Genomic DNA, 16,475 nt, shown 5'->3' on the forward strand with positions numbered 1-16,475 from the left:
CGCTTCCTGCGGAAGCTCCCACCTTTGGGCGCCATCTTCGGATTCTTTTTTCTGGTTTTTGTGTTCTGTTTGCGAATCCTTTGGCAATGTTCAGTATTTCTTCTCCAGTAAGAGATTTATCCGCTTTGTCTTTCAAGGTGTCTGTTTCTGTATTGTCCTTGTATTACCACCTGCTTCTCCAGCCTCATCTTTCTGGCGGAGGTGGGTGGGTTCGCTAGTGAATCCAGAAAGATCTTCAAGCTGCAAAACTACACCGACAGGTAAGAAACTTAGTTTTGCAGCGTGAATCTTTCTGGATTCACTATGCTGGGCATAGACTTTGTAGCGGTTTGTTATGTTTGAGGCGGCTGGGTGGAAGATGAGCGTTGGTTGTTGAATATATGTTGAAACACTTTCTGTCCTACCTGTGCTTCCTTGGTCATTTGTATATCCACACAGTAGTGCTTAGTGAACGTGTGCACTGAAGCCCATGTTGCCGCCAGGCATATGTCTTGAATGTGTGTGCTAGCCAGGAAGGCTATTGTTGACCCTTTTTTCCTGGTAGAGTGGGCCCATGGCCCTTTTGCTAGTTCTTGGTCTGCCTGTTTGTGGCAGAATTGTATAGTTTGTGCGATCCATCGTGCACTGGTTCCCTTTGTTACTGGTCTACCCATGAAACTGCTTGCGAAGGACACAAAACTGTTTGGTCTTCCTGTGTTCCTTGGTTCTTTCTATGTAGTGCATTACTGCCCTTCTGGCGTCCAGAGTGTGCAGTGCCCTCTCTGCGCTTGTGGTCGGTTTCTGAAAGAAGCTTGGTATTTGTACTGTCTTGTTGATGTGGAACCTTGACAACACCTTTGGCATAAAGTGTGGGTCAGTTCTCATTAACACCCTATCATTGTGTATTTGGATGTAGGGTTCTTGTAGCGTTAGCGTCTGTAGTTCGCTCACGCTGCGCAGCGAGGTGATTGCCACCAAGAAGGCTGTTTTCATTGTTAGCATTTGTAGGGTGGCTTTGTGAATGGGTTCAAAGGGCGCTTTCATGAGCTCTGTTAGGACTAAATTGAGGTTCCATGCCGGTGGTGGCATCCTCTTTGGTGGTGCAATCCTTTTGGCCCCTTCCAGGAATCTTTTTACTATCTGTGAAGTAAAGAAGCTCTTCCCTGTTTCTCCTCTTGTGTATGCTACTATCGCAGCTAGGTATACTCTTAGCAAGGATGAACTTAGTTTTGCCTTCAGTAGGTGCGTGAGATATCTTAGCACCGTTGATTCCAGAGTCTTCTTGTGTAGCTTTTTCTTGCTGCACCATTGTGTAAACCTTTTCCATTTTGCCACATAGCACCTTCGTGTGCTAGGTCTCCTTGCCTCTCGTAGTACCCGCAGGGTGCTTTCAGGTAAATTCAGGTGTGCAAACTGTCTTCAGGAGCCATGCTGCTAGGCGGAGGCTCTCTGGCTGTGGGTGTAGTACTTCTCAGTTTTGCATGGAGAGTAAGTCTTTCCTTTTCCCGAACTTGTGGGGTGCACCCTGTGCCATTTCCATTATCTGTGAGTACCAGGTCTGCCAGGCCCACTGCGGTGCCACCAGGATCAGAGTCATGTTGCTGGTTCTGCACTTGAGTACTCTGTGTATCAGAGGTATCGGGGGGGGGGGGGGGGGGGGGAGAAAGCGTAAGCAAATGTTTTAGACCAGCTTATCCATCGGGCATTCCCCAGGGACCCTTCCCCTGGATGCAAAGTTTTGGCATTTTGCATTCTGGTGTGTTGCAAATAGGTCTATTGTCGGTGTTCCCCACCTTCTGAATAGCCTTTGCGTTTCCTGTGTATTGAGCTCCCACTCGTGGGAGGCCGATGTCTGTATGCTGAGCCAGTCTGCTTCCACATTGTCCTTCCCTGGTAGGTGTATGGCCAGCAGGTCTATTTTTAGTGGAATGGCTCATCTCGCATATCTCCTGTGCTAGGTTCGATAGCGGGGCCGATTTTGTTCCTCCCTGTTTGTTGATGTAGAACATCGTTGTCGGTCTGGATCAACACACTCTGGTTGTACAGTTTTGTCTGGAAGGCCTTCAGGGCGAGGAACACTGTCTTTAGTTTCAGGTAGTTTATATGTTTGACCGCATCCGCTGGAGTCCACAGACCTCACCCTGAGCTTGCTCATGTGAGCTCCCCACCCCTTCTGGGATGCGTCTGTGGTGATGGTCACAGTTGAGGTCAGTGGTGTCAAAGGCTTCCCTTCCGTTATGTTCTCCTTGTTCCACCACAATATCTCCTCCTGCACTGCGTGCGTTACAACCACTAGATCTTCCCAACTTCCTGTAGCTTGTGACCATTTTTCTTGCAGCCATTCCTGGAATGGTCTCATGTGGAGCCGTACATTTGGGACCAGATGTATGCCCATGATCTTGCTCGCTGTCCTCACTGTCAGAGTTCTCCCCCTCTGGTAGAGGCGCGTCTCCTTCAGCAGGGCCATTGTTCTCTTGTTGCTGGGGAACGCCCTGCTCTGTATGGTGTTGATCTCTGCTCCTAGGAAGATTTTTACTTGTTCTGGTTCCATTGAGGATTTCCCCCAGTGAATGGAGAATCCCAGGTCCGCCAGTGCACCTGTCACGCGCTGTGCGTGTTCAATGCATGTCCTGTGTGAACTTGCCTTTATTAGCCAGTCGCCCAGGTAAGGATATACATGTATCCCCTCCCTCCTTAGGTGCATAGCCACTGCTGCAAGGCACTTTGTGAAGACCCTTGGTGCGGATTTTAGTCCGAATGCTAGGGCTGTGAACTGGTAGTGATCTTTGTTGATGGTAAATCTCAATAGATGCTTGTGCTGCCTGTTCATTGGGATGTGCAAGTAGACATCTTTGAGGTCTATGGTGGCCATGAAGTCTCCTTCGCTTATCTGAGGAATGACCTCTTGTAGGGACGTCATCTTGAACTTTTGTGCCTTTATGTACTTGTTTAGGAACCTTGGGTCCAGGATGGGTCTCAGTGTTTCGTCCACCTTTGGTACCAGGAAGTAGGTGGAGTACACTCCCTTGTTCCTTTCTCTGTATGGTACTGGTTCGATGGCCTCGTCTTGGAGTTCCCTCGCTTACTTTTGAAGTAGCTCTAGCTCCTTTCCTGACAGCGCCCTTTTTGGTTTCTTGTTTGGCTGTGTCTTTTCCAGTTCTAGGCAGTATCCGAACTGTATGATGTTGAGTATCCATTTGTCTGTGGTTATCTTCTTCCACTCCCGGAAGAAACGACAACCTGCCTCCTACTGGTGTTACATGTTCGTTGATGTTCTGGCCGTGTAACCCTGTGTTGGTCTTGTTGTGCTCCACCCTGGCAAGAGTTTTGTGTGTGGGCACGTATTGCGTGACGGAGTCCCTTAGAGGTGGGTTGTTGGCCCCCTCTTATTTTGTCCACGTCCGTTCGCCCTCCCGCGAAAGGACTGGCCCCTTTGCTGGTAGTGCCAGGTTTGTTTTTGATGTCCTTGTGTTTGGCTCCGTACCTGGTGGGACTGCTGGAAGGTCTGGTGTGACGTTCCTGGCTGGTTTCCCCCTCTACCGTTCGGACTCCACGACTGAGTACTCTTTTTCGTCACCCTGAATTATAAGGTCCCCATGGACCTTGCAGTTTTGTTTTCTTTTGAGCTGGGTGAGTTTTTCATCCACTGGTGCCCCAAACAGTGTCTCCCCACTGCCTTCTCTCCGTGATTCCCAACATCATCAGCCTGCTGGACGTGTCAGCTCCGTCCAGGGCTGTTTTGAGTCAAGAATGTGCCACATTTTTCCCCTCTTCCACATGGTGCGAAGCTCTTTGTTGGTACTCGTCTGGGAGGTGCTTGAGCAGCTGTCCGATCTCGTCCAGAATTTGGTACTGGTGCCTGTTCAGCAGTGCGTTAGAGTTTGCCATGCACCAGAGCATGGCTGCATTTCTTTGTACCTTCCTCCCGGTTAGGTCCATCCTCCTGCTTTTCTTGTCTAGTGGTGGCCCTGATGTTGGCACATTTGCCCTCTTCCTGGTGGTCGCCGCAATAATGTAATCCGCTGTAACTGATCCTCGGATGTAGGGAGGGACCTTAGAGGAGTGTTTATACTTTTTCTCCGCCCTCGGCGTCACTGACCTGCATGTTGCCGGTTCCTTGAATGCCTCTTTCCCCTAAGCCATGACACTCTCCAGCATGGGGAGGTACTGGCTCCTAGTTTGTGTGGGGAGCAGGGTCTCCAAGAGGAAGTCTGCTTTCGGTTTTTCTTCATTCAGCGTGACTCCAAAAGCTGTTGCCGCGTTCTTGATGACCATATTGTAGGCCCCAATGTCATCTGGCGGCGAAGGCCTCGAAGGGTACGTGTCCACGGCCTCTTCTGGGCTTTCGGTGTCGAGGTCCTGCCACTCCAGGTCATGTGTCCCAGAGGATATTGAGCCGAGGATCGTCCGCTGATCGTCGCCACCCTCATAGTAGGTTTCTTCCTCTGGATTTTCCAGAATCTCGGGTCTTTGACGGCACTTCGGGTCTGAAGTCCTCCTCCTTTTCTATTTCGACGACCAGTGTCTTTGGTTTTGAGAATTTCTTCATTTTCTCGTCGAACTCTTTTCTTTTGCAGGATGTTATCAGGGAGAGGTGTGGCGCCGCGGCCAGGGCGACTGACGCTGGAATCTGGGGATCAGGGTTCGATCCCCGGCTCCGGCAGCAGGTTAGCCCAGCACCATGTGACTCTGGGCAATAGCTTGCTTAATCTTCCCGACGGCCCCCAGCGCCTAGAGACCCTTACGGGTGATTGTGCGCTTTACAAATGTGGATTATTTATTTTATTATTATCCATCCCTGTCTCGAGCCGTCTTTCCTTTCTCTCCATTTCGGCAGCCTGCTCGGCGTTCAATGGTTCAGCTGTTCTCTTAGACGTATACGTCGAAACAGGTTTCGGGACCTTTGTAGACGTCGAAGCGACCTTCGGGTCCTTCTCTCGAAGCCGAACGTTCCTTTTCGGGGACGTGCTTGGACGACCATGGCTTTTCGCCGGTCTTCGCCGCCTGAGTCCTTTTCGAAGGATCCACTGGGCTGTTTGTCCTTGGATGCAGCTGCGGCCGTCAACATTTTTGGCACCTTTGCTCCCTTCGAGGGCTTAGACTGATTTTCGAGAGTCTGGCTCAGACCTTCGAGGGTCTGTCAGGGCTTTAGGGGCTGTAGAGGCTCCTACCTCTTTAGAAGTCTTCTTAATGGTCTCTACGACCGTGTAGTCTTCTCTGGCGACGTTGTCTTACTCGTCAGTCGAGAGCCCCAGGTCTCGAAGGGACGGTGGTTGGCCCTTGCCCTGCATGTTGTAGTTGGCCCTTCTCTGTCGCTCGCTAACCCAGAGAGTCTTCGGTGTGAAGGCGGAGCAGGCGTTGCAGTCCTTGCTCTTGTGGTCGACCGGTAGGCAGAGGTTATAAACCGGGTGCTGGTCCTTCTGCGCTTATTTGTGGTGGCAGTTACGGCAGAATTTAAAGGGTGTCTTGTCCATTTCTTGCGCTCAGGGGCCCCCCTGTGTGCGCAATCTCCGTTGGACGTCGAAGCTCTTGAAGTTCTCCTTCGTCGACCCGCTCGATGGTGTAGTTTCTCGTAGTCTTCTCAATCCTTTTCGTGCAAAAATCGACTTTTTGGCGTCTTTTCTCCAAAACTCTGGAGCCCTTTCGGTAACGATCCAGACCCAACGGCAGAAAAAAGAATCTGAAGATGGCGCCCAAAGGTGGGAGCTTCCGCAGGAAGCGTGCCGACGTCACAGGAAGTACACCAAAAGGTGGGACATAGACGCCCACCTGGGTGACAAAAAATAAAAAAGAAAGAAAAGACTACGATTCCGGACCCAACAACTAGAATGCAAAATAATGCACAGCATAGTGAATCAAGAAAGATTCACACTGCAAAATTAAAGGAATTAAGCTTGAAAGGCCTCCTAGGCGAAGGTACAACTATATGTGGAAAATAAATTTGCTTTTGAAATTGTTTGAACGTTGGACATTCAATAGTTATTTATAATTTAAACAGTTGTCGGGGAAGATGGCAACTTTGTTTTGCTTAATCTTTTAGGAGAGTTTCGAATGCAAGAGCTTTGTAGGTAGGTAATAGACTTTATAATCCAGACGGAGTAATAGTTCAGATCACAAAAAGGACAAAGACCATGTTGTCTTCAATATTTTATCCTAAGTTTGAGGACCATCCAAAATTGTGTGATGAGATGTTTGAAGGAGCATGAGAACAGAATGGAAACGTTCAGAGGAGATTGAGTTAACCAACTGTTGATTTTGTGTGTCAGGCCTTACAATCCTATAAATTCTGCAACTATAGCCCGTTGGGTGCGGAGCTGCATGATTGCACCAGGTGTTAATTTGCAAAAACATGGGGCACATTCAGTAAGAGGAGCAAAGGCAAGTAAAGTATTCACATTAGGTGGATGTTTAGAAGAAATGTTGAAAGTGGCTGACTGGTAATACAGATGTATTTGCAAATTTGTAATAAAAGCTGATGGAACATGCATCTTATGTGGTGTTGAGACAGCTTTGAACATGTATAATACTAGCCTATCATCTTGACATGAAATGTAGACTCTCCAATAAGTGAATAGAAAATCTGGATGTCATTAAAGACACAAAGGCTAGCATTATCCCTCCTTCCCAAGTAGGTTTGGAGGAGGGAATAGGTATGCAATATTTTGTTAAATGCTGTGAGCAATGTTATGATTAGATTTTGAGGATCAAGTTATATTTGCCATATGCTGTTTTTTATAGATGCACAATAAGAGAAAAAGAGAACGAGGCAATTGTTTTGGTCGTTAGCTTGCAAGACGCTTCAAGTTTTGGGAACGGAGCAGCTTAATGGGGAATATGACTGTGTGGAGAATTCTATAGACTTAAGGGACATTCTAGTTCTGGAATTTTGTGTCTGGTGAGGTTTTGCTTTGAAGTGAAGTAAGGAGCTGGCAATAAAAGATATATGCATAATGCTAGCCTCCATGTCTTTCATAAAATCCAGATTCATGCTGTACTTACTTTGAGAATCTACATTCCCTTTTAGATCTCTGCTAGACAGCGCACTCTCTCAAAGAGACATGCATTCAGTGGACTTCAGCCTGCCCATAGTCTTACCCTTTTCTGCTCCAACATCACTCTCATATACTTCATTCCAGTTTTGTTCATGGCATGCATGCATCATGCCTCTTCCTGTGTTTGGCCCTCCCCCAGAGCATGGACCCAGTACTTGTGTCCATCCACTGCTCTTGTTTCAGGAGCAAAATTTTTTGACTTTGAAAACTCCACGAGTGCTAGTATTTTCACTAACCTGGTCAACTCTCAAACCCCAACCCTACTTCTTTTCCATCGCAGATCGGCTTTTTTCATTCATCTCCTCACCTGCCCTTGTGCCATTTCTGTACAATTTCATAACTTGCTTATGGTGTTTCTTTTTTAAAAAAAAATTAAATGGAAACAGACATTCCAAAATTAACAAATGTAAATTTTTAGCCACAGGCGAAGGCTTTTAAAATCATGGTTTACGAGGCATGTTCATCAAGCCAGGTGCCATCCACATGTCTCTCATTCCAACTCTCCCACTTCGACCACTCATTTAAACGTAATTTCCAGGTTCTAGCATACGAGTCGCAACGGAGCACACCACAGCTCAAACCGATAAAAACAGGTCTCCTGTTTGGGGCTGGGTATGCGCCAGAGTATTGGCCAGGGCAAGGAGCAGCTGAGGAAGCTTAATCTCCCCCAGGCCTATAGAAAATGCTTGTGTAATGTAACTAGTGCTCCAGTAAAGAGCTCTGCCTTCGGTTGTTTGCTGTATTTAAAAAAAAAAAAAAAAAAAATACAGCAAAACGAAGGAACAGGTCAAAACAAAGCCTTAAAGTAAGGAAAGAAAAAATACTTATATAGATATGTATAGAGTTATACAAAGTGAAACCAGAAAACCTGGATAAAGCTTGGCTTCCCCTATTAAAATGTGTGCTCTTGCCCAAATATTTTATTTCACCAAAACCCTTTTCTTCATTATCGCGAATGAAAGCGCTTTCAAGTATGGGATTTCATAATACAGTGCAGGCTGGGTCATAGGGCTCTATTAACGACTATCAGCCATGCTGCTATTCAACACTGCTAAAATACCCTGCCAATAGCTCTCGGATTGGTGACACCCACTAAGTTTGCCAATGTTGGTTTCTTAGAGAATGCCAACCTCCTTTCTCAGTCCTTAAGAGTCTTAGGGGAGAAAGACTTAGAAAAGGTAACACCCTTCCCTAAAAACGAATCTCAATACTGTAATCACGAAGGCAGGGCTAGTTCAAATACAGGACAGACCAAAATGTAAACAATTTCTGGTTCACTGAAAGGTTGGAGCAGAGGTCTGACAAAGAATTCCTTCACACGGGTCGAGCAGTAGAAATCTGAACTATGGTGGCATCTAGGGGGAGCAGAAGTGCTTGAGCTTCCACTTCATTGGCATTGTTTTATGTCTATGGCCTTTTTGCATTAAATACTATATGTAGTATATTTTTACACTGTATACTGCTATTTCCAGCCTGACAATGGGAAATGATTCAAGCATATTAATATATAAAAGATGCAATGTTGGAAAATCCCACTTTTCCAAAGAGGCTCTAGTAACCTCTACTTGGCCAACCTGACTAAAATCCTTTAGGTAGTAAATCTTCATGAATGTCTCTGCAGAGTCATGTGGCTGCTTTACAGTAGTGAGATTTTTAACGCAAGGAGAAGAGTACTAAAGACAACCAGCAGTGAGATTGCCTGGGTAATGTGAAAATCGGAAACTACTTTCAGAAGAAAAGAATGGTTAACCTGGTTATGATGGAAAATTATGTAGGGTTCTACTGTAGAGAGGGCTTGAAGCTCATTCACTCTACAGCAGATACAAAGGTCACTAGAAACGCTACATTCCAAGTTGGGACCAAACTGCGCTCACAGATAAGAAAGCTTCCATCTTGGAGTAAATGTTTTTCATATCTTCCAAAAATCTTTTAGCAGATGAATTTTAAATTATGATCTTTGTGAGATTTCTTTTCTGTATGCCTTGATGAGAGCCGAATGTACTGTTAGAGAGCAAAATGTTGTGTTTGACTAAGCCACATGAAGGAAGTGATTATCACATCTCCTTGACAGGATAACTGATCAGGTTTATTCAGAAGACACCATAGTACAAATCTCTTCACTTAAAAGGATATGACCAGATTGATGACCCTTTAGTCTCCCTAATGTTCAAACAATCTTGAGACAGACATATTGCATAAACTCAGGAGCCTTGCTCAAACATTAACAGATTTCATGTAGGGATAATATCACTGAGTTTGCATCCTAGACAACAGACACTGTTTCAATGCAGCTTCATAGTGAGATTTTAGGTAAAGGAGTTCTGAAATCACCAATGTCTTAGTCATTTGGAAGCCCTCATCTTTAAGAATTGGTGCAAATTGGTACAGCAAACAGATTTATTACTGGAAACAGCCTTGAAAAATGTTTCTTTATACATTGCTGAGAACTCATTTGTGGTTTCTTACGAACTATCAGCTCAGCAGGTGTGCCAGAGTTCTAAAGGCCAAGAAGATGTACAGTCCAAATGGCCGGACTCCTTGCCAAGAACCAGTTCTAGATTGGTTGGGCGTTCAGGGATAGAATTCTGGATCTGATGCCACCTGGTTCGATGAGACAGGGAACTGCAGTTAGTCATGTAGTCTGGAAGAATCAAGATTCTGTTCCTTGTTAAGGAAGGCAGAAAAGCACTGGGTGGCAGATAAATTGCTTTTAACTCTAGGGCACTGATGTGGTAAACTCATTCTTGTCCGACCACAGTCAGGCTCCGAGACCCTAAGCCACCCATTATTGACACATCCCAATGGTCTGTGAGACACTTTCATAATGAAAGGGCATGTCCTTAAGAGAGGCCACCTTGACAAAATGTTTTGCAGAAGAGAGAAGCTCAATGTGGCCTCATTTGTTTTACCACTGAAACCAGATTTGTAAACCTTGATGGAGAGGCCTCATAAAATATTGCACGTGGCACAACGCAGACGCAAGAGGCCATCAACCACAGTATACTCATGAAATCTGATCAGCAGTAGGAAAAATAATTTTCTGAGAAAGGCATTAAAAAAAAAAGGGCACACTAATCAGAAAAGAGAGAACTCTGAACTCCGTGTGTAACGTTGCTCCTAGCTAATTGAACACTTGGGCAGGAGTTTAAGATTCCTGGAAATTGACTTGAAGGTCCAGACAACAAACAAGTGCAATAGTGGCCATGAAGTCTTCAAGTGTCCTTTAAACAATGAGGGCTTTTATCAACCAATTGATGAGACAAGGATAGATGAAGTTTTTTTCTCACAAAATAAGCTGCAATTATAGAGGTACTCTTTGAAAAAGTCCGAGGGGCAAAATGTAGTTTAAAAGAAAGAATTCTGCAGTGGGTACGGGTGTTGCCTATTATGCGCTTCAAAAACTGTATCCACAGCATGCATCCAGACTTCCTTTCATGAGCACGGGATACATCTGGTGCAGAACCAACATCCACAAGTTTTTTGTTGTTATTTATCACCCTGTTGCTTGGCCCGAGACCCATCATCTTTCTGAACTATTTCTAGGGATCTTTTTTGGGTACCAAAACTATCTTAGATTTTATTACAGGCTCTACTGCTTAATTTCATAGTAGCGAGGTTACATCTATCCGTAATAAATGCAGCTGGTGTTTTGGCTCAGGCTTCCAAGGGACTTTTGAGGAGATACGATGAGTATGAGATGTTAGTTGAAAGATCATTTTTAGTTATGATTTGCCACTTTCCAAAATGAAGGGAAACTACTGGAATATTTGTTAGAGAAGTGGGTGATTCATCGATTGAGATTGCGCACAATTTTAAATTGCGCATCAAGTTTCAGTGATGTTAGATGTAGCATCATGCTTGTCCAAGAGAAATGAAGCAAACCTACAGAGAGGATGGATGGAGCGCTAACACTTTTCAGACACTCACCCCCAGTCACAGATCTAGGTTGAATCGATCATCGTTCTTTAGGTCACTTTGCCACACCCGTTAAGACCCAGCCATATGCAAATCAGTCTTGACCCTGTTCCTTATGGGAACAGTCCAGCCCTAACTGCCAAGCCAGGCCTTCCCTGGACCGAAAACAAGCATCCTGGGACCGGTTTCGGAGTAATAACCCTGATCAGCCAGGCTAGCTTGAATCCAGTGGCAAAGTGAGCAAGGGACCCACGTCTGGGCATACCCTGACAATTTAGGGCGAACAAAGCAAACACAAGGAGATGGACGGAGCACTGAAACTTTTCCGACACTCACCCCCAGTCACAAATCTAGGTTGAATCCATCATCTTTCTTTAGGTGCCAGATTGCTGCATCAGGTCACCTCCCTATTCACAGGCAGTCAAGAACTGGACTTCGACCAAGTGCCCATTAAGGTATCTGTAAGGGCTTTATTGCATGGAAGCAAGATCTCAGGTGGGGCAGGCCCATGTGGCAACATTTGTCTAAGGACATTTGTGTTGACTTCAATAGAAGGCAGCTGTAGGTCCAGTACCTCTCTGCTAGTCAAATTACCACACCAAAAAAAAAATAACACTATTTTCAATAAGGGGTCCAAAGGTGAGTTCAACCCTGTATCATGTTAAGTATCAAGCTCACTGGGGACCTGGAAGTCTATAGACAAATGTTCATCATAACGAGGGGGGAGTTCCCTGCAACACCACCATCAACGCTGGGTGGTGGCAATTTTTGGAAAGAGTTAAAAAAACCACAATGGAGACCTCAGAGGATGTTTCTGCGGCAGACTTGTTGTTCCAGGACCAACTACAGAATTGGTTCTGCAATCAGAGATTGGGAGGGAGACCAGCATACACAGTTTGTGCTTGCGCCTTCTCTTTAGCCATAGAGTAATGAGACTAGGTTGAGATCTGCTTTGCTTTGTGTTTTCGTTTAGACTCCGACTTACTAGAGAACTCGAATAAGATGACTTTACTTGGGGAGGACCTCGGAATAAAAAACAGGTCTGCATTTTATTGTATTCAGCCAAGTACAGCAGTTTTCTTTCTCGGTCCAAAATCATCAGGCGCATACAACTTAGATTTGTGCTCAGGACCCAAACACTAAGGAGACAACTCATGCATGTCCATGATTTACCTCAGTTTTCTGCAGACGCAACATGGTTTGAGGCCTGTAGATTTAGGAGAGGGGCACTGTTCCCTTGCACATTCGATTTCAATTTTTAAGTATGATAGGGTGGGTGAATGTGGGGGCAGAGATCAAGATCCTCGCTCGAAGGCACTGAAAGGAATAGAAGTCAGTGCGCCGGGGTGGCACTTCAATGCGGTTCCGCTCCATCACTTCTGGGACGGTACAGATCCAACAAGGAGTTACACAGTCTACTCAAGCAGCAAGTGGGAAAACTGCTAATTAAACTTCCAGCTCCTATCTGAGGAATATCATAAAGGTGAGGAATGTGGTGTTAGAAGTATTTATCAGAAACCCTGTTTTTGCACAAATCTCCATTTGGGAGGGTGTGGAATATGGGTTGGAGGAAAGCTTAGGGAAAGAACATGGGCATGCCACTAACAAAAGCATTTATTCATCTGCATACTTTGGTAAACAAATAACAGAAAATCGCATAACCATGATTTAATAAAAAATAAAAAAAACTTACTTTCATCATCGCTATCGGGTGAACTCTATGGAGGAGAGAAGAAAGATCTATTAGCTCTAGCACAAAAAAGGTATACTGAATTTTTTTCTACTAATCCCCCCACAGGTATGCTGGCATTACACAGGTGTATGGAGGCAGCCACTATGCCACTCACTGACCCAGCCAACTAAAATCTGAAAACAACCAACAAGAGGGGAAGCTGTAGATTTTGTATTTAGGCAAGCACCAGAACCTCAAGACTTAAAGAAACTAACTTGTCTGGCTGTTTAATGGTCAATATTCTAATAATATTTTAAGGCTATTTGCAATACTAGGAGTTCAAGTACTTGAGCAAGAAATCACTAAAGACTGCAATGTACAAATAATATCAGTATAAAATATTTTGAATGAAGATATATTATTGAGGAATGGGCTTAATGTATGAACAGAATAGACATCTATATTACAACGAAGGAAAATATTTGCAATTAAGATCAGGTTTCAGCTTTATGAAAAAATGTTAAAATAAAGGATTAAAGGTCAAAGAGCTTCAAGAGACCATTCCTGGAGACATTGCTGCCTTTTGGTTTCAAAGTCCTCGTTATAATCTAATGCGGTACCCCTGTAAACCTCAGATCAGGGTAACCATTAGTATAAAACACCAAAAAATCCTGTTGATTGCTAATTACATATAAGACCAAAATAAACTAAAAGTCACCCAGAAGCAGTGATCGACAAAACATGGGGAAACAAAACATCTCGAGAAAATGATTACTGAACAATGTGTGTATTTTAGCGCAAGTTCAAGAAAATATCTATGTACAATAAACTTAACGTAGTAGTGGTAACTAGAAACCATCTCAGGGGGTCTTCATCAGAGCGTGGGAGGGGGGCAACCTTGCGTTGCAAGCAAGTCCCCGTCCATGAAAGAACTTCTTGGGTGGCTGGAAAGAGAGCAAGCCAACTCGTTTTAGTTGAGCTCCAGGGCAATAAATGAATATCCTACGCTGGATATTAGCCCTTCAAGCATTAACTGCACAAGAATGGGCCAGTAGGGGATGCACATATCCTTCCAAAACAAATTAGACGAATGATCGCTTGCTGGCCGGTCTGACGCTTTAACTGTTAGCCTTATCGAGCTTAGGATACTCCTGTATTGCTCCATCCACGGCTTGCAGATTTTCAACCACTTTTTTTTTTTTTTGCAGAGTTTTATATAGCGCTAACTAGACCCGAACCGAATCAGGTATCAGAGCGCTTTACATATTTTTCCAGTTACGTTACATGAGGTCACTTTTATTTTAGGCACGGGGAGATTAAGTGATTTGCCCAGAATCACAGGAGGTTTTGGCGTCGTTATCGAGACTCGAATCCAGATCCCCAGGTCCGAGGTCGAGCGCTCTAGCCGTTAGGCCAACTCCTCTCCCCTTTGTTCATTTGACTTTGGACGCACAGCTTGCAGGCTTCTAGAGCACTGCTTAGTTCTATATGTTATTGTATTTTACATCAATAGTTACTTTAACCATCATTTGTTCACTGCATGAGCACTGATGTCACGGTTTCCACCTCATGGTGCAGCTCACGTTTATTGTACATAGATATTCGTGTGCTTTCCCTAAAATACATACATTGTGCAGTAGTCATTCTCTCAGGTAGTGTTTTGTTTCTCCACGTTGCTGTTAATTAATGCTTCTGGTTTACCTTTAATTAATTTTGGTCTTGTGTAATTAGCAACCAACAGGATTTTTATGGTTTATATTTTGTTTTCAAAGAGCTGACAGTGACTTTGTAATATGAGCTTCCTGGAATAATGATGTGGCATTAGACTATGCCACTCTCCTACCGCCCCTCCAATTCACGCATAGCTGTAAGTGCAATCTAAAACATCTCTAGCACACGTCAGATATAGCAGCTAAAGCAGTAGTTTAGAAGATAATGGAAACTAATGTTCTATGAAAGCTGGGTATGGTAAAGAATGAATCCTGAATTGGAAATGCTTTGAAGAAAAGTATTGGATGACAAAAATAGAAATGTTTGAAAACTAAATGAAAGTGAACGCTGAAGGTTTGAGAAATACTTAAACTGGTTAAGCACATCAACTGCTAGTGTAGCTACTTGAGGAAAATTAAGTATGCTTCACTGAATCAACAGTTCTTAATGACAGCAATCTAACATCCGTGTTTCTGTTTAATGGTCAGAACAGCAAGATTAGGTTGAAAATTCAAGGTGGCCAACTTAAAAGATTAAGGCACACTACTTACATCATCTGCTCCATCTACTTCTGGCAATTCTACGTCCTCATCCCCACCCATGTTGTTCATCATCTGTTTTTAACAATAAAACAAAGTTATCATAAAATAATTAAAGTGGGAAAAAAATCCACCACTGAAACCAAGTTCCTGGCACAAGCCTGATCGCCGCTTCAATGGTTGGGTCATTCTGCACATTGAGGAGATCAATAGTTTGGACCACTGATTCTACCCCATACAAGTTGGTTCCCTGTACGTCCTGAGGCTCTGCTGCTTTCTCTGACCAACTTATTTGCCCTGTCAGCACAGAGCAAAGGACAGGTGAAAGATTGATGGTAACATAAGTTAAGGTTTTCATCTTCTAAGGTCAGGAAGTGACCTAACTCAGCACTGCAAATTCTCTAGCTACAGTCTACAACAGTGTGAAGCTAAAGAATTAATAGTGTTAAACCTGCCAATAATCTAAGCTGTGAGTTTGTAGCTAAACACCTAACTGTAAATTCTGCAAAGTCAAAATTCGCACTGGGAATGCTGTTCCGACAGTTCTTTGTGTGAGATACTAACATCTACAAAAAGCAATCCGAACAGCAGAATGTATAATTACTTAGCCACAGTATCCATTACATGCTTAGCTATAGAACCGTCAGAATACTGAGCAAGAGCTCTTCAAACAGGGCAAGCAGGCCTCAGATGGATTGTGAGCTAGATAAGATACAGAACCACATTTTATAGCCACTCATTGTAAACGTGTTAAAAGCGCAAACAAAACAGAGGGCTAGGCAGTAAGTAGTCAAAACAATTTACAATATAAAACTAAACTGAAAAATTACCAGAGTTTTTTCATTTAACAAGTTGTGACAAAAGGATTTACATATATGATGTGGGAGGAACAATCGCTTATAGTTGGGAGTAGTACAACTGTATCGTCCTCCAGTAAATCAAATTTGATTAAATAATTCTGTGCTAGTGTTTATCAAGCAAGAAATGGAAGGAAAAGAACCAACGGAGAAACTGAATTATATGCAAAAAAAGTTGTTTTATATTCAGTGTCAAAGCATCTTATGGGGAGATACATAAACTGAATCAAGCAAAACAAAGTTATGAACAAAGGTATAGATTCAATCAATTCATAAGTTCATAACAAAAACATCAACTCCTAGTGGATTACACAAACAACCAAAGCAAAATAATAAAAATGGTCGTCTGTTGGTGCCAATGCAACGCTTTTCGGAGATGATGGAAGTGTCGACGTTTCGGTCTATATTGCTGTCGTCAAGAAGACCATCATCAGGACAATCATAAATCGTTGCTGGGACAACCCCCTGTATCTGAAGAGGAATGGGATTTTAAATCGTGGAACCTTGTTAAGGCGAATCGCGGTATGACAGTCAGCTGAGTCAAAGTGATCTGTGGAACAGCGATAGGAAATCAAATCCTTTTCGTGGAGTTCTATCCGCCCAAGTGGGACTCTAAATGGATGCACAATTATTTGAAGAGACGTCGTGAGCACGGCAATCATCGACCTAGACACGCCATAGGAGTCTTCAGATACAGGGGGTTGTCCCAGCAACGATTTATGATTGTCCTGATGATGGTCTTCTTGACGAC

At 44.0% G+C, this 16,475-nt stretch overlaps 1 protein-coding gene across 2 annotated transcripts in view; it reads right to left on the minus strand.

Annotated features, from left to right (window-relative positions):
- The window catches only part of PTGES3 (prostaglandin E synthase 3), a 207,892-nt gene that overhangs the window by 9,752 nt on the left and 181,665 nt on the right, over positions 1-16,475 (minus strand). Inside the window, exons 6-7 of one of the 2 annotated variants that reach the window (XM_078689016.1) lie at positions 14,880-14,942; positions 12,640-12,664 (exon numbers count right to left, since the gene is read on the minus strand). In XM_078689016.1, the coding sequence (XP_078545142.1) occupies positions 12,640-12,664; positions 14,880-14,942 (88 nt within the window). The remainder of the gene's footprint in view (positions 1-12,639; positions 12,665-14,879; positions 14,943-16,475) is intronic. The other variant, XM_078689017.1, reaches the window with a different exon arrangement.

Source organism: Lissotriton helveticus, chromosome 1_1, assembly GCF_964261635.1.
Source record: "Lissotriton helveticus chromosome 1_1, aLisHel1.1, whole genome shotgun sequence".
Taxonomy (NCBI): Eukaryota; Metazoa; Chordata; class Amphibia; order Caudata; family Salamandridae; genus Lissotriton; species Lissotriton helveticus.